Consider the following 27,387-nt stretch of genomic DNA (forward strand, 5'->3'; position numbering starts at 1 on the left):
AAGTTGATTCTGACTCACAGTGATTCTATAAGGGTTTCTGGGACTTTCAATATTTTTAGAAGCATATGCCCTCATTTTTCTTCCTGAGTGATTGGTGGGATTGAACCATAAGGGGTTTTTATTTGGGGGTTTTATTTGTTTGTTTTTGATAGAGTGGGGAATAATTCTTGAATAGTAAACTACTTATCAACACTAGCTCTTTTTCAAGAAGTACATCCATGCACACATTTTTTTATGATAGTGTACATTTCTGAGCACTTCCCCATCTTTGGTACTAGTTCCAAAACTGAACAGTAAGCTGGCATATCCTTCTATTTCAGATGTATTGATTTTTGTTGTAGAATTAATTGTCTAGGACTCTTTGGTGTGAATGGCATTCATAAGATACCATTTAATAATTAAAATGTCTATCCTATCATTTTTTTTCTCTTAAACTACTTAACTTTCATTGCCTTTTAGAGTTGTAATTTGGCAGTAAGATTCTTCTGTTTGTTTTCTTCTTTGGGGTTTCAGTGGGACTTCTGGGACCTTGGGGGATATTTAGTTTCCATCTGTTGTAGCAGAGGCCTGCATTCTATGGGTCAGCAGATCCCGCTAATGTGTTTCACAGGGAGCAACCAACTTCATATCTGAAATAAAAACCATCCCTGAGAGTTTCTTTAGAGTGTAGGTGATTGTTGAACATATTGTCTATTATGATTATATTACTCTATGAATGAACGGGATTTTAGAGGAATAAAGATAATCTTGGGGGTGAAATTGTGTTTGCTTCCTTTGGAGAAGTTCAATGCTCTGGTTGTTATATATTATCATTTATATTTTTCTATCATTTGAAATCTCCTCAGAGCTATTACATGGATTTTTTGTTTTAAGTACCATTATTTTTGAGATATAACAAATCCTGTTCATTAGATCTTGCTAGATCAGCAGGGGGAACTTTCATTGCAACTAATGAACTTACCCATCTGACAGTTTTCAAAAATCTACTTCATTAGAACTGCTCCTTTTCTAAGAGATAATGACTTACAGCTTTTCTGTTGTATTTTGCCCAAAATATTTGTGGTCATTATTGTATTTCTGTATACCTTTGTAATATTTCTTTCTTTTATAAACTTCTCAGGGATGAATGCAGTTTTCCCTCTTGTGTAAACAGTTGAAGCTAATTGACTGTTATCTATGAAGATTTTATTGATTATTTCACAAAACCCTGTTTCATTATTAAATTGGAATGGCATTTATTAATGGGTAGAAAGAGTAACTGTATTTTCTCTATAATAAAACCCAAGATACTTTTATATAGTGCCCCTTTCTTCAGCTCTGCCTTTTTCAGGATGATCAGAACTCTCATATTTTTCCATCATTCCCTCGATAGTCCGTTCTGAATTTCAGAAATGCCAGGCTAGTCTAGTCCCTATCTCACTTAGCCATTTACTCTTTTAACAAATATGTGTTGAGTCCTTAATCTGTGTCAGAAACCAAGCCCGTGTCTCACTGCTGTTCCCAAGTTTAGTGTCTGGGTCTGAATGTAACCTGTCCGAAAATCTTCACGCACCTAACTTCTGCCTCAGCTGGCTTCTGCCGCCTCTTCTCAGTCCCCTTTACTCCTCTACCTGACTCGATGCCAGTGGTTCTCAACTTTCCTAATGCCACAACCCTTTCTTACAGGTCTTCATGTTGCGGTGACCCCCAACCATAAAAGTATTTCTGTTGCCACATCATAACTGTCATTTTGCTACTGTTTGAATTATCATGTAAATATCTGGTATGCAGAATGTATTTTCGTTGTCACAAATTGAGCATAATTAAAGCATGGTGATTAATCACAAAAACAATATATAATTTAACATTGTGAAATATTTTTTTCTAAGGACAAATAAATGAAATGTTGCCTTGAAGCCTGATGTAGCATGGGTACATGAGTCTTCACGCCGGTACTAGTATGTGGGTTTATCTGCATGTGGGCTTACCTGCCTGGAGATGGATAGAAGAGGGATGTCTTGGTTCCTAAGACCTTCAGAAATATGTGTTTTTGGATGGTCTTAAGTGACCTCTGTGAAAGGGTCCTTTGAGATACCTCCCCCCCCAAGGGGTCACAACCCACAGGTTGAGAACCACTGCTCTAAGTCTTTTAAAAAAAAATCATTTTATGAGGGACTCATACAAGCCTTATCACAATCCATACATACATCAATTGTGTAAAGCATGTTAGTAGCCAAACATTCAAACGTCCTCTCTTTTTTTCTCCCTGTGGCTTCTCTTTAAGTGATTTCTTCAATTCCCAAGGATTTACATGTCGTAGTTGTGCTAATGACTTACAAATTTCTGTCCCAAACTTCCTAAGCTCACACTTAAATATCCACCAGCTTTCTGGCCATCTCCGTCTGGATGTATAATACATACCAGTATCATAATGTTTTCCAAAATGGGGCTCTTGATTCTAACCCTCCCACTTGATCTACAGAAAATCCTCCCTGTGTTCTATGGATTTCCTTTCTGCCACGCCTCCTATCTGTTTATAGCAGAGAGCTGTGCCTCAGAGAGCCCTGTGGTGGGTTCTGTGTACATCACTCGACAGGAGGTGGCAGCTAGGGCCAGATTGTTGCCTAATTCTCCTCATTAAGTGACTTATGAGAAATGTCCATTTATCCGTGGTGCTTTGTTCTGCTGATTCCTGAGAAGCACCCTGCCCCCCCCACCCCCGCCCCCAATTCCTGTGTCCCTCTCTGTGCTTTAGTTTTAAATGCATACTTTCTTTGTATTGGAAAATTCCACAGACCACTGTTTAAGAACTGGGTGTAGCCTGGACAAGTATCCGCTCTGGCTGGGAATAGAATTAACTTTTAAAGCCAGGGCAATATTCAGTGCTGTAATGCACTGTGTAGATTTAACGACTGGCCAGCAAGAGTTTGGTTAATTTTCTCAGTCTCCACATTTTATGTAGCATTCCAGTACATTCTTTGGTATCTCATATTTGATTTTCCCACATATTTTATGACCTCTTTCTGCTTTTCAGGCATTATTTGTGTGCTTCTAGCTAGTAATTTTTTCTATCTGACCCAAATACTTAACTGCTCACATATATCTCTTGGATTCCTGTTCCTTGTACCTTTCCAACCTTTTATGATAAATGCCTTACTAAATGCATTATGTTTGTCTTTTACTCACCTACTGTGAGCTCTTAGCACACTTAATTTCCAGGTGACTGCCACCTGGAAACTGCGTAGTGTTTGAAAATTTCAAATTTGTCTGTTATAACAAGCAGACAGTGTTTTCAAAGGCTTCCATTAATCTCCTCATGCTGTAGCCTTACAAAAATACCAATTAAAATTTATTAGTGAGTTTAATATATCTTTGAATGTTTGCTATTATTAATTCAATTACATTTTATCTTTTAAGCATGAATTGCAAATCTATATAAACATTGCTGTGTAGCAGAGTTAAGAACAGATGCTAACACTGTACTAGTTGGAACCACTATATCCTGGAGGCTGGAAGTTGGATGTCATCATATGTGGAATATATATATATGTCGATTTAATTTGGTCTTTTAAATCATTGTGGAGTATTAGAGTTTTTAAAAAAATACCCATTAGGGACATTTTTGCTGATGTAATGGAGTAACATGAAAGGACACATTGTTCATGATGAAGATATTTATTTAAATAAATGACTCGAGAAAACAAGATAAAATTTGAGATAACCATATGGGTTATTGCTTTAACTGAATAGTTAATGAGCCTAAAAATGTGTTCTAACTTAAGATAATCTTTTGTTTACTTATAGTTCTTTTGATCTTAGAATAGGGTAATCTATTCTAAATTATTTCCACTGTGCCAGACCAGTTGTACAAACATTCTGTGGACCTGCAAACAGGTCCGCTATTTAGGTTCGTGACTAGTCATCTCTCTAGAAATACTAAAGGTTCTATCTCAAACCTCAAATTGACACATGATCTGAAATAATTACAAGTAGGCCGCAAGTCCTTTTCTAATAGACATGGCATACACATTAGTACATATACATGGAGCTTCAAATATTTGTGAGAAAATTTCATTATTCTGTGTTTTTTTTTAATCGTCTTGTATCAGGAAATATGGAGGCATTCTAAACAAATGTCTTTGTGTCCACCCACATTTAATTTCAAGGCTGGATTTCATTTTAGAATTCATTAATTTTATTGGATTATATACTACATTTTAATTTGTTTTGTTCTTCTTTTATTCACCATATCTCTATGAATACGATTCATTACCAACTTATTCTTATTTTTGCTACACTAGTTCTAAATTTTAATGCATTTTTAAAAAGTGAATTAAATAGGGGAGTCAACATTTCAGAGCAGTAATGCAATCTACTCATCAATGACCTTCTTCCATGTCTTATCTCCTTCTCAGTCCCCCTCTTACCCACCACCCCTTTCACCCAAGTCAAAACCTGTCAACTTGCTAGTCTGTTACTTTATCTCTCCACTCTTTCTCCCCTCCTCTCCAAGCCATCAAAGTCCGTTCCCTTTGTTATCTAGGCCATGGTTTTTTTTATCCAAGGAATAGTGGACTCATGCGATATTTTTGCTTTTGTAATTGAATAGTTCTAATTTCATTACAAGCAAGTAGCTAGGGAAAGCTAGTAAACCTCTGGGTTGTCTCTTGTCACTTTTTGAAAAGAAGATAGTGATAGGTATTGTTTGACCATTTAATCTTTTGGTCTTTTTTAATCTGACAAGAATGGTGACGTATTCACCCAGCTACTTGGTACAGGTTCTGCAGATACGTGGTGAAATAACAAGCTGTGCCAGGAAAAGCTAGCCTGTGACTCCAGTGTAGGCATGTCTCAGGGATCTCAGTTGACTATCTGTAGTCATCACACGAGGAACTCTGCAATAATGTTAATATTACCCCAAACCAGATGTCATGAAATTCATCCTTAAAATAGGCCACATGTAAGTTTACATATACCTCCCATAATAGTAGCATGTCTACAGTTTAACATTTAACAAATTAACACTTTTAATATGAGAAAGATAATGAGATGTAACTAGAGCATTAACAGGGTAATTAATTACACGTTTATGAAAAAATATTTATAATCTCCTACCAGCATCTTGTATTGATAAGAGACCCTAGGCTTCAGGTTGTCTAATGAATCGCATTTTGTTTCAATCCTGTCTATCTGTCGTGGGAATTACTGATATAGAATTGGCATCAAAAGTCTGAAATTCAAGACTTGGACAGGCAGTTTTGAAGGTAATTATTCTGTTGTCCCAATATAAGCTATTTTGGAAGGGCAGATAGTGGAACAGGAAGAATATGACCAAAATCACACAGATTTCAGGGTTCTGTAGTCTGACATTGAAAACCATTGGCATAGAGGAGCAGCTTGTAGCTAAAGATTACTAATTTTGAGGTACTGAGCTTGGGATATAATTTGAGTCTGCTGCCCGTTAGACTGATAGATGAAGGAGAAGAAGCAAACCACATCAGGAAGACCTCTATATCTTTTTAGAGGTTAGCAGACTGAAAGTGCTATCAATACAGCATTAATCTTTGGGAGAAACTAACAGTGTACACTGTTTACAGGCTTTTGGCCTGAAACAAATTTGAAATAGCTACTCGAGTAGTTCCATCAATGTCACCTATGAGCCATTGCTAACATCAGTATCACCAGTGACCACCGAGGTTGTGGGGCTCTCTTAGGCTCCAGTTTGTAAAGCAGTGTTTACTGCACCTCTGTTTTTGCAGGATGCAGTGGGATGTGACAAATGAGGTAGATTAAAAAAAAATTACAAGAGCATTCTGAAGGACTTAATGAATCAAATGTATATACTACATGGAAACTAAACAATAGTTGGAATAATTGTGTGGCAGTCTGCTAACTCATGAAGAGGCAAGGAGATGGTCACAGACAGCAGGCAGGAATTTTAACCACTCTCCAGATATCAGATTGTATTTGTGTAACTTGCATGATCTTGAATTGGTAGTTCTTGTCCATATAACTCCCATACCTACACGAGGCTAATCCCATTGTTTTTTAATATTATGAAATAGTTAAGAGAAATTACACTGATGTGTTTGCAACATATTTATTGCAATACACGTATCACTAAATTGTGGAATATTTTTATATTTAAGGTTGACGATTGAAGTACTTATAGACTCCCCTTATGCTATTACATGAAATTATTAGAACAGGTAAAATTGTATATGAGGAACTTCCAGAAAGTTGTGAGGAGATGGAATTAAGAGATAATAGAATTTCCCCACAATCCTTTTGAAGTTTTCTTCATATTTGCCTCTTAATTCAAGGAGTTTTTTGACTGGCAGATAATGCTGAAAGTCCTAGTGGTGCTGTCGGTTAAATGTTAGACTGCCAACCCCAAGGTTCATGCCCACTAGCTGCTCCAGGAGAAAGATAAGACTATCTGTTCCCATAAAGAGATTCAACCCAGAAACCCCATCTAGGGTCGGAATCCACTCAATGGCAGGGAATTTGGGGTTTGAGTTTAATGATAGCTCCAATATCTCCAACAAATTAGGCTAGTGAGCAAAATGCAAGCATGACCCCAGTTCAATTCTAAAAAGCATTGCATTATAGGAGAGGCTGTGCTTAAGATCATACGGTCTGAAGCTAGAAAATCAAAGTTCACACCCCAATTCTGCCTTTTTGCAGAGTTGTGGCCATGGATGAGTTAGATGTCCCCTGGGCCTTTGTTTTCTTATCCATGAAACGAGGATCAGTGTAGTATGGCACTTAGATTTTTTATAACAATTAAATAAGTTAATATTTATAAAGCTGTCTCAGCACCTAGTAAGCGCTGTATAAATGTTCTCCACAGTTGATGTAGCTGTTATTGCTGTTGTTCTGAAGCGATTAGATCTAGTTGACACACATCTGCACATGCTGCCCTTAATGACGCAGCTAACCATTTATAAATAATACATTATATACCCGTAATACATACTCAAAAGCTACTTGAATAAATCCCAACTCTGTGTTGCCTGATAGATATAATATACATACAGAAAGTTATACAATGTACATGATAAACATATAGACAGCTTAATGTAGTTTCAAAAATCCAACATACTGGTATGGTATAGGGATGAAGTTTTCAAAATTATTTCTATTTTCCTTTCCATACTGCAGCCCAGGACTTACAAAATTTTATTTCCCATTTTGAATTTTGACATAGCATTTCTTTTGAAGGAATTTATTACTTAGTAGCCAACTTTTAAAAATAAATGGTCGCTAGCAACTCGGAGGTTTTTATCTTCCTACCCCATCCCCGAGATGTTTCAATGTGATCTAAAAAGCATACTTACCAGCCCACCATTATAAAGGAATGCTGCATGGAACTATAAATGACTTAAGGAAATATGATTTGGGGGTAATCTCTCCAGTAGAGATCTCCTGTAGATCTAGATTAGTAAGTGATGGATAGGGAAGCCCTTTTGAAGCCCACTCATTTTCTGGCAGTTTTTCGCCAGCTGCCTGTCAAACCACTTATTTTAAGGATGAAAGAACTAGTGCTTATTAATCAATTTAATATATTTTGACCCTACCGGAGAAGGAAAAAACTAACTTCCAAAATGTTTATTGAACCAGGAAGCACACATCATGCTAGGCACCTGTATTAGTAAGGAATAAGCTTGACTGAAGAAGCCTTGGCCTAGTAGTTATGCATTGGCCTGCTAGACTCAAGGTCACTAGTTCAAAACCACCAGTCACCCTGCAAGAGAAAGACAAGACTTTCTATTCCATAAAGAGTTACAGTCTCAGAAACCCACAGGGATGTACTCTGTCCTGTAGGCTCACTATTAATCAGAATCGACTCGATGGCAGTGAGGAGCTTGGCTGAGTCACAGAAAACAAAATAACATTGGCTTATATAAGATTTACTCAGCTTTAGCCTTTACCAACCAGTTACTGAGTGCCTCTTCTCTCCTCAGCACCGTTTTGGATACTGACTAGAAGAGTAAACACACACAAACGGTCTGCTCTCTCGATTCTTCCATTTTAGGTGAGGAATATAAAATATTAAAAAAAGAGCAGGAGAGAGTCTGGGTCAGTTGGTTAGCTCTATAGTGACAGCAGGATTTATTTTTTAAAATGTTCCTATTGTTTGCTACTTTAGATTGAGTGCAAGCCTAAAGGAAGTAGGTAGGCAAGGCACTTGAGTATTTGGAGGAAGCGCATTCCATGCAGAGTCAAGAGCTATGTTTGGGTCTTGAAGCATGGAAACTACTGGGAGTCGAGGGGACAGTGACTGAATTGGGATCTAAGACCAGAAAGGAAACATGCCCGCTCCTGAATTGGGATCTAAGACCAGAAAGGAAACATACCCGCTCCCAATGAGATGGACTGACACAGTGGCTGCCACACGGCCTCAACCCTAACCCCAATTGTGCGGCTTGGACCGTGTTCTTTCTTTTGTCCATAGAGTTGTCACCAGTCGCAAGCACAGCAAGAGCAGCTATAATCGGGATGCTGGCTTTAGTGTAAGATGGCACGTGACTAGAAGATTCTGAACCACAGGCGTGATATCTGACACCCTTTCAATGGGTCATTTGCCTGCTGTGCTGAAGGGGGCAAATTGTAGAGGAACAGTAGGGAGGGGTGGGGTGGAGAACAAAACTGAAGAAAACAGAAGCAGTGAAAACACCTTGGATACTCTTATGATCATTCAAGGGAGGGTAATGATGATTTGGACAAGGAGGAAGTAGCAAAGAGGATTAAAAGTATTCAAAAAGTGAACATGTTTTGATTTTAAAACAGGATGATTGGATATATGAGGTATGAAAGAAAAGGAGAAGACATATACTAAGATTTGATGTGGCCTGAGCAAATGGAAAGTTGGAGTTCTTTACTGAGGTTTAGGGGCTGATATGGATGGTAAGATAGTGAGTTCTGATGCCTGTTAGATATCTAAGAGGAAAGGACCAGTAGGCATTTGAAATGTAGGGGAAAGATGGGTTGTTGATGTTGTTGTTGTTGTTAGGTGCCATCAAGTCATTTGCGGCTCACAGTGCACCAGAACCCATGGACAACTGAATGAAACACTGCTCGGCCCCGGGCCATCCTCACAGTGCTTATGTTTGAGCTCAATGTTGCAACCGCTCTGTCAGTCCTTCTCTTTGAAGGACTTCCGCCTTTTTACTGCCCTTCTCCTTTAACAAGCATGGCGTCCTTCTCCAGGGACAGGCCTCTTCTGATCACTTCTACGTGAGGTGAAGTTGTGCCACCCTTAATTTTCAGAAGCATTCTGATCAAGACAGACCTGTTTGTTCCTTGGCAGTCCCTGGGACTGTAACTGCTCTTCACCAGCATGATAAATCAAACAGGTAGATTGTTCTCTGGTCCTCCTTACTCAATTCTCATGCATATGAAATGATAGAAAAGACCCTGGCTTAGGCGAGGTGCACCTTTGTCCTCTAAGTAGTATCCTTGCCCTTCAACACTTTAAATAGGTATTGTGCACTGGAAACACTAAGGGAAATATGTCATCAGAGGATTATTGGAATTTTTTTCAAGCCTGTCATATTTGGACCAGCATTGCTAAGCCTTCAATAACCATATATGAATACCAGCCTCATCGTTTGAAAGTCAGTAGTTCTAGAGTTAACATTTTACATGAAACACATTAAACGCACACATTCCATTTCCATACACACACACACACAATCACAAAACCATTGCCCTGAGGAAATGTGTTGAATATTATACACATCGCAGATATAGACCTCTGTTGTTACGTGTTTATCATGTTCTGAAGCATCTTTTTTTTGGTGGAAACTAATGCTTAAATGCTTGATAGTTTAAAATAGGACTATTATAGTACAGAACTGTGGAAAAGCTGAAAGGTAAACTTGACTCTCAGCTCACAGTCACCAGTAAATTAGTTTATCTCTGAGGGTGAACATTTAAAACTCTTCTGTAGTTCTGATTTCTGACCTCAGGGAAGAAAGGCATATGCAGATTTATGTGAAAATTGTGACAAAAATTACAAGTATTTGAATATATATCAAAGAACCGTCTATGAAAATATAATTGCTCACCTCAATGATACAATTGCTGAAGACAAATGGGTGCATAAGCAAATGTGGCGAAGAAAGCTGATGGTGCCCTGCTATCAAAAGGTATAGTGTCTGGGGTCTTAAAGGCTTGAAGGTAAACAAGCAACCATCTAGCTCAGAAGCAACAAAGCCCACATGGAAGAAGCACACCAGCCTGTGCAATCACGAGGTGTCGAAGGGATCAGGTATCAGGCATCATCAGAACAAAAAAATCTTACCATAGTGAAAGGGGGTGGTGGTGGAGTGCAGAGTGATGACCCAAAGCCCATTTGTAGGCCACTGGACATCCCCTTACAGAAGGGTCTCGGGAAGCAGATGAGCCAGTCAGGGTGCGATGTAGCAACGATGAAAAATACAACTTTCCTCTAGTTCCTAAAGGCTTCCTTCCTGCCCCCACTATCATGATCCTGATTCTACCTGGCAAGTCTGGCTAGACCAGAGGATGGATGTACACTGATACAGATAGGAACTGGAAACATAGGGAATCCAGGGCGGAAGATGCCTTCAGGACTAGTGGTATGAGTGGCGATACTGGGAGGGTAGAAGGAGGGTGGGGTAGAAAGGGGGAACCGATTACAAGGATCTATATGTGACCTCCTCCCTGAGGGACGGACAACAGAAAAGTGGGTGAAGGGAGACCTCAGACAGGGCAAGATATGACAAAATAGTAATTTATAAATTATCAAGGGTTCATAAGGGAGGGGAGAGCGGGGAGGGAGGAGGAAAAATGACCTGATTCCAGGGGCTTAAGTAGAGAGGAAATGTTTTGAGAATGATGAGGGCAATGAATGTACAAATGTGCTTTACACAATTGATGTATGTATGGATGGTGATAAGAGTTGTGCGAGTCCCTAATAAAACGATTAAAATAAAACAAAGAAAAATATATCTTTTGTTAATTTTACCAAATAGGTCTGACTGTAAATTAATATTTTATTAGCCTAGAGAATGTGTTCATGCCTTTCTTCTAAGAGCACTGTGGTTCTTATTTAAAATCCAACTGTTCAAGGTTGGTCAATTATACTTAAATCCACTTAACTGTAATGTGTACAGGCAATATAATCAAAGGCCACTGGTGAAGCACAAGAAGCTTAGTGGGATTTGCATCTGTGGTAGCCATGAGGATCATTTTATAACTTGCCTACTCTTTATGGCATAGACTTTAAATGTTTGAATGTGTCTTAAGCATTGTTAGTGTTTTACTCTGGATATCAACAACTCTTCTTCCTAACCAGACTGTCACAATACGGTTTCCAGCCTAATGATGATGATGATGATAGCAATGCTTTTCTTTTCATTTGATTCAAATATTATTTTCTTTGGTCTTGAAGGGTTACTTTCAGTTCTAAGGATAATTAATGTTATACTATGTTATAAGATTAGATCCTTTATGAAATCTTTTGGTGGTAAAATATAAGGTGGAATTCTTCCCATTTCACTAATAAGGAAATCTATCATTGAGAAAGAAGTTGCCTCTGATTACAAAGATAGCAAGTGTTTCCTGATCCTTGGAGGACTTCTGAAGAATAATTAGAAGGGACTCAAGAGCCTTGCATGCAGAGGAGTATATCCTTCTTGCATGCCACAGAGCTCCTTCTCTGAAGGAGCCCCTTGGTGGCATAATGCTTACCTGCTGGACTGCCAACCACAAACCACAAGGTCAGCAGTTCTAAACCACCAGGCACTCTGCAAGAGAAAGACAAGGCCTGCTAGTCCCATAAAGAGTTCCAGTCTCAGAAACCCACTGAGGCCATTCTACCCTCTCTTATAGGTCCACTGTGAATCAGCTTTGACTCGATGGCAGTGAATTGAGTGAACATCTCTGAGGGGAGCACAGGCTATTTAGCTGGCTCTGAGGATGATAACTTTTGAGACAAAAATCTACTTCTTTTAGACCTATGCACAAGTATTGGAGTTCTGTCCTCTTACCTCTGACATACCCAAGTCTACCTGCCTATATTTCTTCCTAGCTTTCCACTGTGCTTATTTTCACTTGAGTTTCCCTCAGATGTTCCCCTTCCTAGGGACCTTTTTCCAAGACAATATTATAAGTATGTAGTGTTTTTCAATTTAGGCTACTGCTAGAGATGATTACACACACACACACACACACACACACACACACACACTATAACGTCCTCAGTGTCCATCCATCCGTCCTTCCATCCGGTATATTCCCCGGCCCTAGTTGTTGGTGGATTACTTGTAGTAGAGGCATGAATGCACAAGGCAATAATCATTACATGAAAACCAAGCCTGCTGATTTAACTTTTGTCAGTGACAGGTAAGGAGTGACTTTAAAATAAAAGTGTAGTTTCTGTGAAACAGTATAGTGAAAAATACCTGAGTTCATTTTCTCTCTCTCTCTTTAGGAGCAGTTGTATGTATGTCAAGCAATGTCCCAAGGGTTTTCCATGAATTAATTCATTTGATTCTCACAAGAACATTACTATTCCTGTTTTATAGATAGGGAAGCTGCTGGAGTAGAGTGGGAAGGTAACATTCAAAACCTTTAAAAGTGGTGAAGCCAGACTGTGAACCTCATGCCGACCACAAGTAACCCACCAACAGTAGAGCTAGAGGCACACACTGCCTGCATGAGTGGACAGAGGGATGGATGGACATTTAGAAAGGTGTTACTATACAAGGGTGTAGTGAACAGTAACAGTTGCATATCACTCATGTAGTCTCCTTCCTGGGACCTTTTTTCCAAGATAGTGTTATAAATATATAGTTTTTTGTGTGTATATATAAAGTGATGTTACCAGGAGAAACCAAACCCTGGGAAAGGACGTCAGGCTTGCTAGAGCAGAGGGTCAGAGAATAAAAAAATGGAAGCACTTCAATGAGATACACTGACATAGGAGCTACAATAATGGGCTCAATCCTTGTTCATTTTGAAGGACCACATTTCTACTCTGAGCACATAGAATTGTCATGAGTCTGAATTTTAATACATGGCTTTCCCACCAGCCTACACACTGACCCAATCCACTTAGTGATTGGTACTTCCATTCATTGACTTTGTAAACTAACCAATCCCATGTGAGATTGTGAGCCAGACAATCACTTAGGAAGAGTTAGATCATGGCAGGTAGGAAAGGCCATGCAAAAGCAATTATTGCACTATTATTGTTGGCTGCCAAATAGTCATCTCCAACTCACAGCAACTTGATGTACAACAGAGTAAAACACTGCCTGTTCCTGCTCCAAGATATTGGGGCCATGCGTTAAATAGACTAAATATAGTGCTAAATGTGGTCCTGTGATGGGAACATTTCATGTGCCTATTATCTGAGTTGCGGCCTCAATTTTAAGAAACACAGAGACTACCAAGACATGAAAATCGCCGAGAACACCTGTTTGGGTATAACTCCGAAATCACTTCATGACAGTGGTGACCAAAAGTTAACCTAGCATCACTTTTACTTTTTTAACTCTGTCATATTGTGTAGAGCATTTGGATTGCTCCCAAGGATGTTCCCAGCCTTATAGGTGGAAATTGACTTGCACCCATGGTTAGTTAGTTCCTCAGGGTAAATTTGAAATGGCAAATTGTACTACTACATTACCTACAGTTCGTTTACACATTTTAAAGCATTCTGTATAAATCACATCAACTGGAGGCAAGAACAATTTTTTTTAACAAAATCCATCTGAACCTAAAGCAATTTTCCAAAAAGGCTGTATTTGACGTTGTTGTACATGTCACAAGTAGCACCTGATGCCTTTCCTCCCCTTGTGTAGATGAGCTTGTACCCTAGGGAGCACCTTCCCTCTCGTCACTCTGATAGTCACTGATCCCTGGCAAAGGGTCATGATTTTGAAACATGTTAAAATTATCTTTAAATAGGTTTAATTATACAGTCATAGTCTTTTGTTGCCTTTTTAGCTGAATAGACTGATTTTATTGTAGTATTCGTAGTGCTCATGAATATAATTTTAAACAAAACATATTAAATATCTTCTGTTCATGAAAGCTTTTCTAAGTTTTTGCCTTGTAAGTTAAGGATCTTTTATGAATTGTCCTTTATCCTTTGAATTAAAAATCAAAAAAAAATATTTTTTAAATTAATGCAATGCATATTTCTTTACTTGATTATTAGAAAACTTTTCACCAATGTTTTGATTTTAGAATATCTTACCTTTTATGTATTATAATTTTGTCCTTTCAAGATATTGAATACCCTCTTTTGTAGTCTCTGTAGAAATGCTGGAAAAGAATTTGAAGCAGATGGGAAGGCAGCTTCAACAGCTTGAGAAAGATTTGGAAACCTTTCCCCCTCCGGAGGACTCACATGACAAGTTTGTGACAAAGATGTCCATATCCTTTTGATATCTAAATAACCTAAGTCACCAGTCAATATAATTACAGTTTATTCAACATTTTAGATGCATTTGCTAAATCAGAGATCTTATCGTGCCAAATTACACAAGTTTTAACCTTTACCTGACTGCAGGAAAATTCACCACAGTATTTATCTATCATGGATAATACACAAATATATTTCTATTGATTTTTGTTCTTGTTCTTTTTGTTGTTGTTGTTGTCTTTTTATCAACATGGGTAATATTTTCTCTCTCCCTTTCTTCCCCCTATCTATATATGTCATTTCCTTCTGGTATTGTGGGCAAATGGAAAGAATTTGAAGAAGTTTAAGTCTAAAGTCATAGTATAAATTATTCACCTTAAAAAAATTTCCAGAAGTAAATAGAGATAAACTGGTTTGCCTAGTGAGGTTAATTGGAGGACAAGTTTATATCAGCAATGATATCAGGTTTCAGAAAATATATTTGCTCTGGAAACACCGCACAGTTCCAGAATAAAAATGGAGTCTGTTACTGTCACTCCTGAACTCCAGATGTTCTCAAAAACTGAAAGAAAACACCCACAAACACGGGCTTTTAAAATTAATAGCATGAAACGTATGTCCTTCTGCTTAATCTAAGCTTTTCTTTGTATTTGATTATCTTTATCACCAATTTTGTAGCTTAATCTCTAATGAGTAACTGAAGTAATACACTTTTTTTATTTCATGAAACTAATTTTGAGTTGCTTTGCAAATCATTCTGTGAAATTTGAGACTGATATCTTTTGTGTCATAATAAAGTATTACTAGTATGCATTATTAAAATCACAGATGGACTTCTGAATTCTATATGAAAGGCTAACCCACTTCTAAAACGAACTCTTATAAATAGACAATGCTAATATTTTATTTTAAACTAAAAGGTACTTGAAATAAAATGATGACTTTTCTCCTTTCTCTTCTAGCCTTTCTCCCCAGAGTTTTAAGGAATCAAGATGACTACTTGGCTTATCAGAGATTTTATTGTGTATACTTTCATCTTAATTGTGGATTAGTTCAATTTTATCTTCTTTAGTGTCTCTTTTGGGAAATATCATAAAAATGCATTCCAGCAACAATCAATTCAAGCTAATGTGTTTGTTTCCTTTATTATCTTTCCTACCCATCTTGTTTCCGCTTTTATGAGACAGGGTGCCTTTACCACTAACCATTTTAAACATGTGGGGGAAGTCAGTTGTTTTAAAAAAAACAACGATGATGAAGTCTAGATTTACCCATTAGAAATATATTTTATTGCGCTTTCTTATTTGGCAATTTATGCCTTTTAAAAATAATGCTATTATCATAGAGCTGTATCTGTTTCATCATTCATGATTTCCCCCCCAATCATTTTATTGTGTTGAAATATTCATATGCATCAATTTATTATTTTAATCATTGAATAATGTTAATTGAAGCAGTGGTTATGGTTCCCTGTAGGTAGAAAGCATTTGGGGAAAGGCTGTTCTTACACACAGCTTCTGGTAAGCCACTGTGAGGACACTCATCATGGTGCTCTGGGCTCTGGAACCACATAACTTAAGATAAATTACCGAGCTAGGAGTCAAGGTTGTAGAATCCTGCTCAGTAGATGATCTCAGGAACTATCAATACTTGTATTCCTTTGACACAAAAAGCTGACTGATGTAGGTTTCTTGAAAGGTATGCAGCTCATAAAAAGCAGCCAGCAGGAAATCAGAAACAGGAAGGATGACGCTTTGCTGGAAACAATTTTTCATTCTGAGTACAATTATACTCCATGGACAAGAAAGCTACTACATCCTGTCTCTAAATATCACAAACTAGAAGCCTCTAATGAACTGATTAGCATTCATGTATCTCTTGGAAGTCAGCTATATGAACAGTTGGTGCACTTTGCTATTGACAAAGCTTATAATCAGAAATATTCTTTGCCAAGATTAGATTGCACTCGTTTGCTTTTCATCTTAGTTAGACATACTAGTTTCGAAGTAATTAAATTCATTCATTGCAAAGCTTTGTTTACTTTGATTAGGACTGACAACAAGTCAGGTTTTGAATATTAAATTCATTTATACAGATCTTATTAAAATGGCAAATTGTTAGCATCCCAGATCTTAAAAAAAAAGGAAGAAATTGGAGACCAACATGCACAGTGAACACAAATGTGTCTTTGAAGCTTAGATTATTCACATTCAAACTTAGTGTTTAGGTTTTAAGTTTAATTGCTTGTTAGTTGAAGCACATATTAAATGTTGGGTCATCAGCAAATGCTGAAAGAATAGAAATTGTTTGACTATTAAAGAGACAGATTTAGGATTCTACGTGTAGTTTAGATAATGATGTAATGAAGTGTTAGCAAATCTGTACATGAATTATCTGTAAATTAAAATTAATATAATTGGTATAATATGGAATTTCAATAATAGTACTTAATTTTTGTATTTCCAATGCAGTTTTTAATTATATGTACTTTATAATGTAAGAAAATTGACTTAGTGCATCCTTTAAAAGCCATGTCCTATTTTATACATATACATACATACATTATATGGAATGCTAGTGGCATAGCAGTTACATGTTGGGCTATGATCTACAAGGTCCATAGCTTAAAACCACCACACTCTCCAAGGTTCTCTACTCCTTTAAAGAGTTAACTGTCTCAGAAAATTACTGGGACAGTTTTGCCATGTCTTATAGGGTCATTATGAGTTAGTATCAACTCAATGGCAGTAATTTTTTGAGTTTTATATCACACACACACACATACATACCATTATTATGAGTTAGTATCAACTCAATGGCAGTAAGTTTTTGAGTTTTATAACACACACACACACACACACACACACACACACACACACACACACACACGAAGGGGTACAAAAAAACCCGGAATTTTTTCCACCCTCGCCATCAAAAACAAGCTATATACAAAGCTTGTTTTGATGTTTTGTTTTACAAAACAACCTTATCATCTTCAAAATGCATTAATACAGTTTTCAAATCTGCCTTTCCATTCTTGGGAACGTTTCTGAAACTCATCTGTTTGGATGGCTGACAGCACCTCCCTTGTTTTTTTCTTCACCTTCAAATCACTGTTCTTTCATGAAAGTTCCTCTGCATTTGTGGAAATGAAATTTCACAGAGTGAGGTCAGAAGCAAGAGAGGCATGCTGTTTTTTGTCCAAACTGGCCCCCTGAGATAGCTGTGTGAGCACGTGTACTGTCATGGTGGCGAAACCAGTCCCCCGTCTGCCACGAAGCAGGTCTCTTGTTGTCACACAGGGTTAAGCAATCTTTTCAGAATCTCTAATTAGAAAGCTCGATTAACAGTCTGACTTGGGGGAAAGAACAACAAATGCACTATGAGTTGACGTTTTCATCCGTTTGGGAAGTTGACTGACTTCCAGAAAGAACTTTGTCATCAACTGACATTTCACCTCTTTTGAAACAAGAAAATTATTCATAAACACTTGAGTTTTCCCACAGCAATGTCCTGTACACTGTGTTCACTATCACAACAGTTTCTGCAGCATTTTTCCCAAGCAGGAAACAAAATTTCACATCCTCATGCAGTTCTCTTAAATCGGCCATCACAAAAAATGAGGTTTAAGCAAAACTGCTTTTACAAAAAAAATTCAGTATGACCAGAGTACTTTCCCAGAAGACACCACTGGGTGCACTAACTTAGAGCAAGCCTAGCAGGAAAAATGTGTACTGTGTAAGCTCCACTCTGCCCAGTGCCATTCTGGCTTTTGCGGGGTTTTTTTGGGGGGGTGCCCCCTCATACACACACACGCACATATAATATGAATTTTTTGTTCATAATTTTATGTCACTTCCCTATTATAGATCCTGGTACAGATAATAATTCCACTGTAAATATATGCTTGATGGGAAGTAAGGTCATTGGTATTTTCATGTACAAACTATGTTTATATTAAGCAAAATAAACATGAAAAATAATTTCATAATTTGTGAGAAAAGCAGGAAAATGGTGGGCTTTGGGTCCTGCATTTCCTGTCCCTTTCTTCATATCCTTAGAATTCTAGATTTCTTTCTTTCTTTAAAGAAAATAACCAATAGATTTTGGAGTTTTGCGCTAAAAGTCTCCTGTTTTATCATTCTAGTTCATTCGCCTCATCTCTTAGGTATCATTCCAGTAGACATTTAGATATTTTTGTATTTGTCACAACTTACATACGTTACTTGCCCTCTTTTTTGATACTCTAAATTTCTCCATCACAGTGTACTTTCTTTTCAGATTCTATATTTTATATATATATATATATATATATATATATATATATCACTTCATAGCAATGTCTGGAACTTTTCAAATTAATCAGTAGATGCCCAAATTAATACCATAAATTTCTTGAGATATAACCATATTTTTTTCAACAACTCACCACATTTTTCTTTATTTGTACTGTAATTAGGAAATGAAATAACTGGATAAGAAATGTTTATGGTATATCGCCTAATTGCAAAGGTAGGAAAATGGATACTTGAGTGATTTGCAACAGAAGGGGTTTCTTCTTTTGAGTCAGTCTTCTAGCTCACTCTCTTGACTTCTTCCGCTTGAAACTGTGTTGAGCAAACCCCAGCCTTCAAGTCAAATATCCTGTTCCTCACCCTCGACACATACTCACCTTGAAGTGCTCTGTTCTTTCCTCTGAAATCTTGCTACATTTGCCAAAAGTGTTGTGCTTTCGGTGTACATTTAATGCTCACCAGTCTGATTTTAATCATCTTATTTCAAGTATTTTTGAGACTGCGAATGTCACCTTCTTAACCAAGTTCTCTGGTTTCCCTGCGCCACCTTACAGAGGTTCTCCACCTTCCTCATGCTGCAGACCTTTCATACAGGTCCTCATGTTGTGGTGACCCCCAGCCATCACATTTGTGTTGCTACTTCATAACTGTAATTTTGCTACTGTTATGAATCGGGAGACCCCTGTAAAAGGGTCATTTGACCCCCCCCAAAGAGGTCGCGACCCACAGGTTTTGACCCGCTGCTTTATAGCATCATAAACTTTGTTTTTCTTATTATACTTAACACTTTCTGTAAAACTCATTTATTTATTATCTCTCTCCACATTCTGCAATGCATGGTCATTAAAGCAAGGGCTTTGCCTGTCTTGTTCAATATGGTTTCTCTTAGTTTTCAGAAGGGTATCTGGGGTACAGCAGAGATCAGTGATCACTTCTCAAAATGAAGTGAAGACATGGGTTCTGGGTACTTAATCCACAATCGACATTAGGCAGGTCAGACTGAACAAATGAGTCCTTCTAAGATGTCATGGATATTCTTGGTGGAGGAAGTGAATGAATGAGGACACAAGCTAACAATGTTGTTTTTGATTTGTTTGTTTGTTTAGTGGTTTTTTTGGGAAATGAGCAATACCAGCCTACCAGAAGAATAGCTTCCTTTGGAATTGCCAACATACTTAATTGGCCAACCCAAAACTTTAGCAGTTGAGTGTGTTTAAATGAAGAACTGGTTTTCTATACCTTTCAACGTGGAAGGTTTTAGTAGTTCGAACAAAGCACAAATAATGGGATATGTATCAGTATATTTGCCTTAAATTTCATCAAATGTTTCTTTTTTTTTTTTAATATTACACAGATTTCTGTGTAGCTCTTTGCAATGATAGAGCTTGACTAGGGTGGGCGTAAGTAAAGCCTAGTACTGTGGGCATGGACATTGCTTTTATCTAGAGCTTAACAGTTGGTAGTAGAATTACTTTTGAGTGGTTATGTTTGTTCCTTTTTTCCTTTGAGAATGTTGGTGTCCATGATGATGTATTTGAATGTGTCCTGCCTGCCTGACACCTGAATGGCAAAGTGGCCCTCAGTGTGACTTCACAGTGCATCGTTCACATCACTAGGGATTCCTTTCAGACCATAGTTTTAAACTCGTAAGGATTAATTTGGGTGTTTCCAAAATTGTTTAAATTCAAACACATATCACCATTCTTGTTATTCCCCTTGTTCAAAAATTCCACTTTATTTCCTTTGTGAATATATTGTTTTATGCATAAAAATGATAAGAAAATTAACTTAAAGCTCTTTTGCTGTTAGCAAAAGACCATGCCATTTCCATGGTTTTGTCTTTTGGTCATCTTTTCTGTTATATCTTTTAATAGAATCATAATGTTTTCATTAAATATGCACAAGCATATTTCTGATGTTCCATAAGTTATAATTTTTATCTGTGAGTCTAAAAATAATGTTATTGGGTAGTACTTACAACTTTATCTTAACTTTTTTTCCAAATAGGTTCTTGAGAATGGGGTTATTGATTGCATTGGGATAAAATTAACTAGTAGATATGAAGTACCTAGTTTTAAAACAGAGGAGCCCTAGTGGCGTAGTGGATATGTGTTAAGTTTAGCAGTTCAGAACCATCTGCTATTCTGGGGGAGAGAGAGCCTTTCTACTCTGGGAAGAGTTAACAGTCTCAGAAACCCATGGGCATTTCTTACCCGTTTTATAGGGGGGCTGTTAAGAGTCAGCATTGCTGCGATGGCAGTGAGTTTGGAGTATTATTATAACGAAGAACCTTATCAGCCATGTAACGGATATGTAGCAGTAGAAACAGCCCCCCACCCCCTGTTGTGTCCTTGTCATTTTGTTTAACTATGATTCAGAAATTGTAGTCCTTAATACTACATCCGTGTGTGTGTGTGTGTGTGTGTGTGTGTGTGTGTGTGTGTGTGTGAAAGGAAATTCCATCACCTTAAACAGACTTCTGAAGAGGCCTATTAAACCCACTACCAGAGTTTAAGAATTGGCACTAGAGTAGTTGCAACATTGCTAAGACTCAGCACAGCATCAAAAGACTGAACTATCAATCAGTCAATGCTAATCACACTTGCCAGAGTATGAAAAAATAAAGCAGACCTACAGGTTGGACCACTAACTTCAAGGTCAGCAGTTCCAAACCAGCAGCCTCTCTGTGAGAGAAAGATGAAGCTTTCCATGGGAGAAAGAGGAGACTTTCTACTCCCATAAGAGTTACAATCTTGGAAATGCACAGGGGCAGTTCTACTCTGTCCAATAGGGTCCTTATGAGTTGAAGTTGAATAACAGTGAATGACAGTAATTGTGAATTGATTTTTGATTAAAAAATGCTTATTTTGCAGTACAAAAGAGGTGTATCAGATGTTCCACTTAATGTTAGTTTTGGAATGTATTTCAAATGAGATTTCGTTTAAGGTAAACTGTATGGAAACCTGCCATATGTTAAACTTCTTGTAAATCTGTGAGTTGACTAATTATGTAAAGTTTGATATTCATTGAAGATTAAAAAATAATCCCATATAAATGTATTAATCATTAGCACTTTCATGATCTCCTTCTGTAAATAGGCTGTATTTTACTGTTCAGATGAATAACTGTACCACAACCATTAGTTTTTATTAATATAAATATTAAGTTATTAATATTTATTAATATAAAATATTTACATACTTTTAAAATCAACTGTTGTTAGTATTGTAATTCCCTGTCTTCTGCACCACTCATTCTTCTAAATACTTATAGCCCACTCTTCTAAAACCCTACGTAGATCAGTAAATAACAAGTACAAATCAACAATAGTCTTGGAAAGATGATAAGTAATGTTTGCACTGCCTAGAGACATGGGTCCATGTAAGCCGTGATCAGCCAGGATGCCTTTGTGTCTTGTGGGGAGGCTGTATTCTAACTACCTGAATTCTTTGTCTGCTAGAGCCCTGGATTCTTGCTACAGCCTTTGCTTGCTAGAGCCCTATGTAGAAGTGATCCTCCTGGGTCTTTCTTCTCAGAAGGAAGTTCCCCAGGTCAGTTTTCTTATTTCCTCTTCCACTGAGAACTTTTGAAAAATGGAACGCTATCTTTTAGAAATTAGGGACTTCTTTCTCTTGTCCTGAATCCACTTACTCTATATTAATAAACAACAAAAATTGGGGGGGGGGTCAATGGGGGTAGGGGTGTAGAGAAAAGGAACACTAATGTCTGTGTCTCGGGAATCCCTGGTGACGTAGAGGTTACGTGTTGGGTGGCTAACCACAAAGTCAGCAGTTTGAGACCAGCAGTCACTACAAAGGAGAAAGATGAGGCTTTTAACACCCATAGAGTTACAGTCTCAGAAACCCACAAGGGCAGTTCTGCCCTGCCCTATAGGGTCACTGAATCAGAACGGATTAGATTGCAATGAGTGGATGTCTGTTTATACTTTAGCATTGTTCAAAAATAATAAAATAAATTCAGTAATTTAATTCTGTCTGTACCATCTCTTCAAATGCCCCCATTTATATGAAACTTAAACAAGTATGACTGATGCTCTAAAAGAGTCATTTTTTCAGAATGTGTTGTAATAATTGTGCACCACATAAAAAATTCAAGGGTTTGTTTAGAAAATAACTATAGCTCTTTGTGATCAAATTATTTTATGTTTGTCATTTTGGGCTAATGAAGTTTTGTTCTTCTAGTAGAATGCATATGACTATTGGTCATATTTTGTTAGGTATGGTGAATTTTTATTAATACGTGGTACACAGTACAGTAAAGTGGAGATGGAATGAGGCAAGGGAAATCATTTTGTCTTGTCTTTTTTTGCGTGTCAATTGCATGGAACTTGAAAACATGCATCGCACCTACAGGCCCCTGTAGTGACCTCAAAGGTCGCCGGGTTGCCCTGCTGGGTCAGCAGTGGACAAACTGGGCAGTTTGGACTCACCAGCTGCTCTTGAAGACTGCTTGACCCCCTGAAGAGTCATGGTCTCAGAAACCTGTGTAGGGTCCTCTGAATAGGAATTCATTACATGACAGAGGGTTTGTCTGTCTTTGTGGTGCTGACAGTGCACAATTACTTGGAACCCCAATCAGCAAAGCATGTAATTAGTGCATATTTGTACCCTGGTCATGAAGTATAAGGACAAATACTTATATGGTATTTTACCTGGAAATAACTTATTCCTTTGAATTTTACCTAATGTCAAAGACACAGTTTTTTGTATTAATCATTTTATTGGGAGGTCTTACAGATATTATAACAATCTATAATTTAGTTAGATCAAGAATTATCTTATAATTGCTATCATCATCCGTTTCAAATAATTTTCTTTCTTTTTGAACTCTTTGATATCACCTTCCCCCACCTTACCTCTCAGGAACCCTTATTATTATTATAAATTATTATTATTATTTACCATATCTTATACCATCCAGTGTATCCATTCACCTGCAGTTCTGCTATTCATTCCCCTCAAGTGGGGTTATACAGTCATCGTTGCTACCAGCTCCCCCTTCTCCCCCTGCCTCCCACCTCCTCCCATACCCTCAGGGAATCATTATTTCCTTTACTGTTTCTGAATCATTATTTCCATTACTAGCTTTCAATGATCTTAATTATAAAAATGAATATACCAAGGTCTAACCAGATTAAAGAGGTAAAACAAAGATCCCAACAGTAAGGGGAGTAAATATTAAAGAACTAGAGGATAGTCCTGTGTTTCCTCAGTGCTATACCATTCCCTAGGTTTGTCATCCCTTCCATGTAGCTCTTTTGTGAGGTTCTGTCCAATTATCTTACAGGTGGGTTTAGGATCTCCACTTCGTCCACACTCCTTCATGTAAATTTGATTGCTGGTTTTTGAACTTCTGATACCTATCCCCGTTGACACCTCATAATCTCACAGGCTGGCGTGCTGCTTTCATGTGGGCTTTGTTGTTTCCCTGCTCGATGGCCCCATGTTTAAATTCAGTCCTTTAAGACCCCAGACACTATATCTTTCAATAGCCGTGCACCATCAGCTTTCTTCACCACATTTACTTATGTACCCATTTTGTCTTCAGTGATTGTGTCGGGAAGGTGAGCATGACACGACAGTGCCAGGTTATTAGAACAAACTGTTCTCATACTAAGGTAAGATTTAACTAGAGACCCAAAGTCCATCTGCTTCCTTGTATTTACATATATATACATACATAGACAAATACACCTACCTTTATATATTTATATATATACATATACCTATATATAATTATTAGTTTCTTCTTCTTTCCTCTTTTTCCTTCTTTCTGCTCAACTATCATGTTTCCCCATCGTTCACCTCTCAGTAGTTCCACTGGGATCCATTTCAACTGATCAAACCCCACTAGGAAACCTAGACTCTCCACACTGTCAATTTTAAAACCCTTGCTGTCCCTTTATCCCTATTGTTCTTGGCTCATCATTCACCCACGCACCCCACCCCCACCTTGTCACCTTCCACCACCACCCCCCACTTTCACACCCCAACCTTTGGTCCCTTCACTGTCTCCTGGGATTGCTTATCCTGCCTATTTCATAACACAAAACCAAACTCACTGCCATTGAGTCAAAACTGGCCCATAGTGAGACTCTAGGACAGTGTAGAACTGTCCTCTGTGAGGTTCTGAGACTTCTCTTCATGGGGGTAAAAAGTTATATCTTTCTCCTGCAGAGCGCTGATGGTTTTCAAGTGCTGACCTTGAGCATCAAAATCCAATGTGTAACCAACACACCACTATGGCTCGTAATAACACAAAGGAAACAAGAAACACAAGAGGGCTTAAAAAGTTTGAGGACAATATTTCATTTTGTTTAAATCATTCCCCCCCTCCATGGACCTTTTGAAGATCCCTTATATACTTAGCAGACCTTAAAAATTCCACAAAATTTCACCTCACAAGATTACAATATGAGCCAACATTGCCTTCCATTTTATGCAGTTATTCAAGTTCATGCTCTAGCACCAGGGCAAATTTCACCAGGAGCACAAAAGCACACTGGTAGACCCCAGAGGTAGACAATGTAACTGTTAGGTACATGTTCTGGTGGCTAGGAAAAAGTTAACTGCGTCTTCTCAATCCTAGTTTTCTCTTGACTATTTTGTTATAAAGCGGTTCACGCATGGTGCAGCCAGTTAGGTGCTTGACTACAACTTGAAAGGTTGGAGATTCAAACCCACCCACATGTCCTTTGAACTCAATTACGTTGAAAGGGCTCAGCTTTGAAAACCTCATGGTTCTATTCTGAACACATGGTCACCATGAATCAGAATCCATTTCCTGGCAACTAACAGAATAAATGAGAATTAACGTCTCAGATGTGTGTGTGTGTATGCAATAATCTTAAATCACATACTGTGGGGAAGAAATTATCTACGAGCTTTCCAAGGTAGAAATGGAAGCACTCACCCACATAATACAAGAAGTTTTTCATTTGACTCTTTAAAAATGTATCTTTAATTGCTTTTAGACTCTAAATAAAGCTTAAAGTGAATAAGAGTAATAATGCCAGGTTATTTTTATGTGCTTGTAAAATGCCAGTTCTTTTTCTAAGAACTTTGCATATTTTAACTCATTTAGTTGTTACTGCAGCCCTGCTCCTTAGGTGATGTTATTGTTCTCTCTTTGCAAATAAGGAAATTGAGAGATAAAGCAATGTAGGAACTTCCCGTAGACAAATCACTGTCAAGGGTAGAAACTGAAATGAAGAGAGTATGGCCCAGGTTCACTGTGTTCTGTAACTGTATTGTTGTAATTATTTCAGCTACTAAGCTGAACAAATGTTAAATGACATTGGATGATCTGAGATTACATAGGCAGTTTTAAAGAAAAATGTCTTTGAAGCCAATTATAAAGAAATATTATTAATGCAATGTTTGGATGTTCTGATAATTTTGCTAAAGTTAGACGCTGAATTGAAGATGCCATGGCTATGCAATGTAGACTTACTTACAAGAGGTGGTTTTTGAACATGAGAGCCCGACTAATGGTGCCTGACTAAAACATGGATTCACAGGATTTTGTCTTGAAGAATTATATGGAATGTGCAAATACCTTAACTATAATCTACAGTTTTGTTATTAGTGCAAAAGAACAATATGAGAAGCTTTCAAAGTTGCACGAGACCATGGAAAAGTTATACCAGAGACTCCTGGGCTACTATGCCCTGGATGTGAGGAAGGTGTCTGTGGAAGACTTTCTGACGGACCTGAGTAACTTCAGAGCCACAGTCACGGTATGTTAAGGCATCATCAGCATCATCACTTGTTTTGCAAATAGTACTTTTTATCTATAGCCTATGGCCTATTACATTGCTTTGCTCTTGTTTCCTTTAGTAATGTACCTTTTCTGATATTGAAAGTTAGCTTTTTAAAATTTCAGTTTTGAATCTATTGAGAAATGTGTGGTTTGCTCTCTCTTTGATCTTTCCAATATTAAAGTGTAATCAGAAATTTTGATTGAAACAATGACAAATTTTCAAGTAATTCATGAAGGGCCCCCTCCTGGTTGATTACATAGCGCTTTTGTCCTACGTTTTTTGGCTATGAATTTGCTTCTTTATACTAAAGATCGATTTGTATTTATGTGGTATAATTTTACCAAATTCTCTGCAGCTCTTATGAAGCTTTTTTCCCCTTTGCTTTTCTTAATGCATTATACAATAAGCTACCTGTGATTTACCTTTGAATGGATTTCATATTCCTAGGGTTTCCTTTAGATACAGTAACAGGGAGGTCAGGTCTTTGATGTGGAACCCTTTCATTCAGGCATTAAAAAGATATTTTGAAAAGTATTAGCTGATTAGATGGAGAGGGGAGGCACACATGTATTAAAGTGAGAAGGCATTGTTGTCTCCCTGGAGAAAATGGTGATACATTTTACAACGAAAAACTATGTTATTCTTAATAGGTGGGTAAGTCATTTCACCATTTCAGCAAATGTTTCTGGGGATTAAAAAGTTTTGAGGTGAGAAGAGAAAGAAGGTTGGATTTCAGGAGCTTGTTCTTTTCAATCTCCCGTAACTCTTAGGCTGTGCTTTGTTATGCTTACTTATGATTAGCTAGCCTTTGGATACATCACCAATATTTTAAAGAAAAACTTAGTGTTCAATAAATACATTTGCCCAGAGGTCAGCTTATTTTCTCCCACAAATTCAAAGTGATTTTTAATTTTTTTCCCTTTCAG

General features: G+C 37.6%; 1 protein-coding gene across 1 annotated transcript in view; it reads left to right on the forward strand.

Annotated features, from left to right (window-relative positions):
• DIAPH3 (diaphanous related formin 3) overlaps positions 1-27,387 on the forward strand; it is a 528,414-nt gene that overhangs the window by 301,536 nt on the left and 199,491 nt on the right. The window contains exons 21-22 of the mRNA XM_004707907.2: positions 14,270-14,394; positions 26,273-26,437. Of these exons, the coding sequence (XP_004707964.1) occupies positions 14,270-14,394; positions 26,273-26,437 (290 nt within the window). The remainder of the gene's footprint in view (positions 1-14,269; positions 14,395-26,272; positions 26,438-27,387) is intronic.

Source organism: Echinops telfairi, unplaced genomic scaffold (genome assembly GCF_000313985.2).
Source record: "Echinops telfairi isolate 266 unplaced genomic scaffold, ASM31398v2 ScPeMD7_11;HRSCAF=52, whole genome shotgun sequence".
NCBI classification, from domain to species: domain Eukaryota; kingdom Metazoa; phylum Chordata; class Mammalia; order Afrosoricida; family Tenrecidae; genus Echinops; species Echinops telfairi.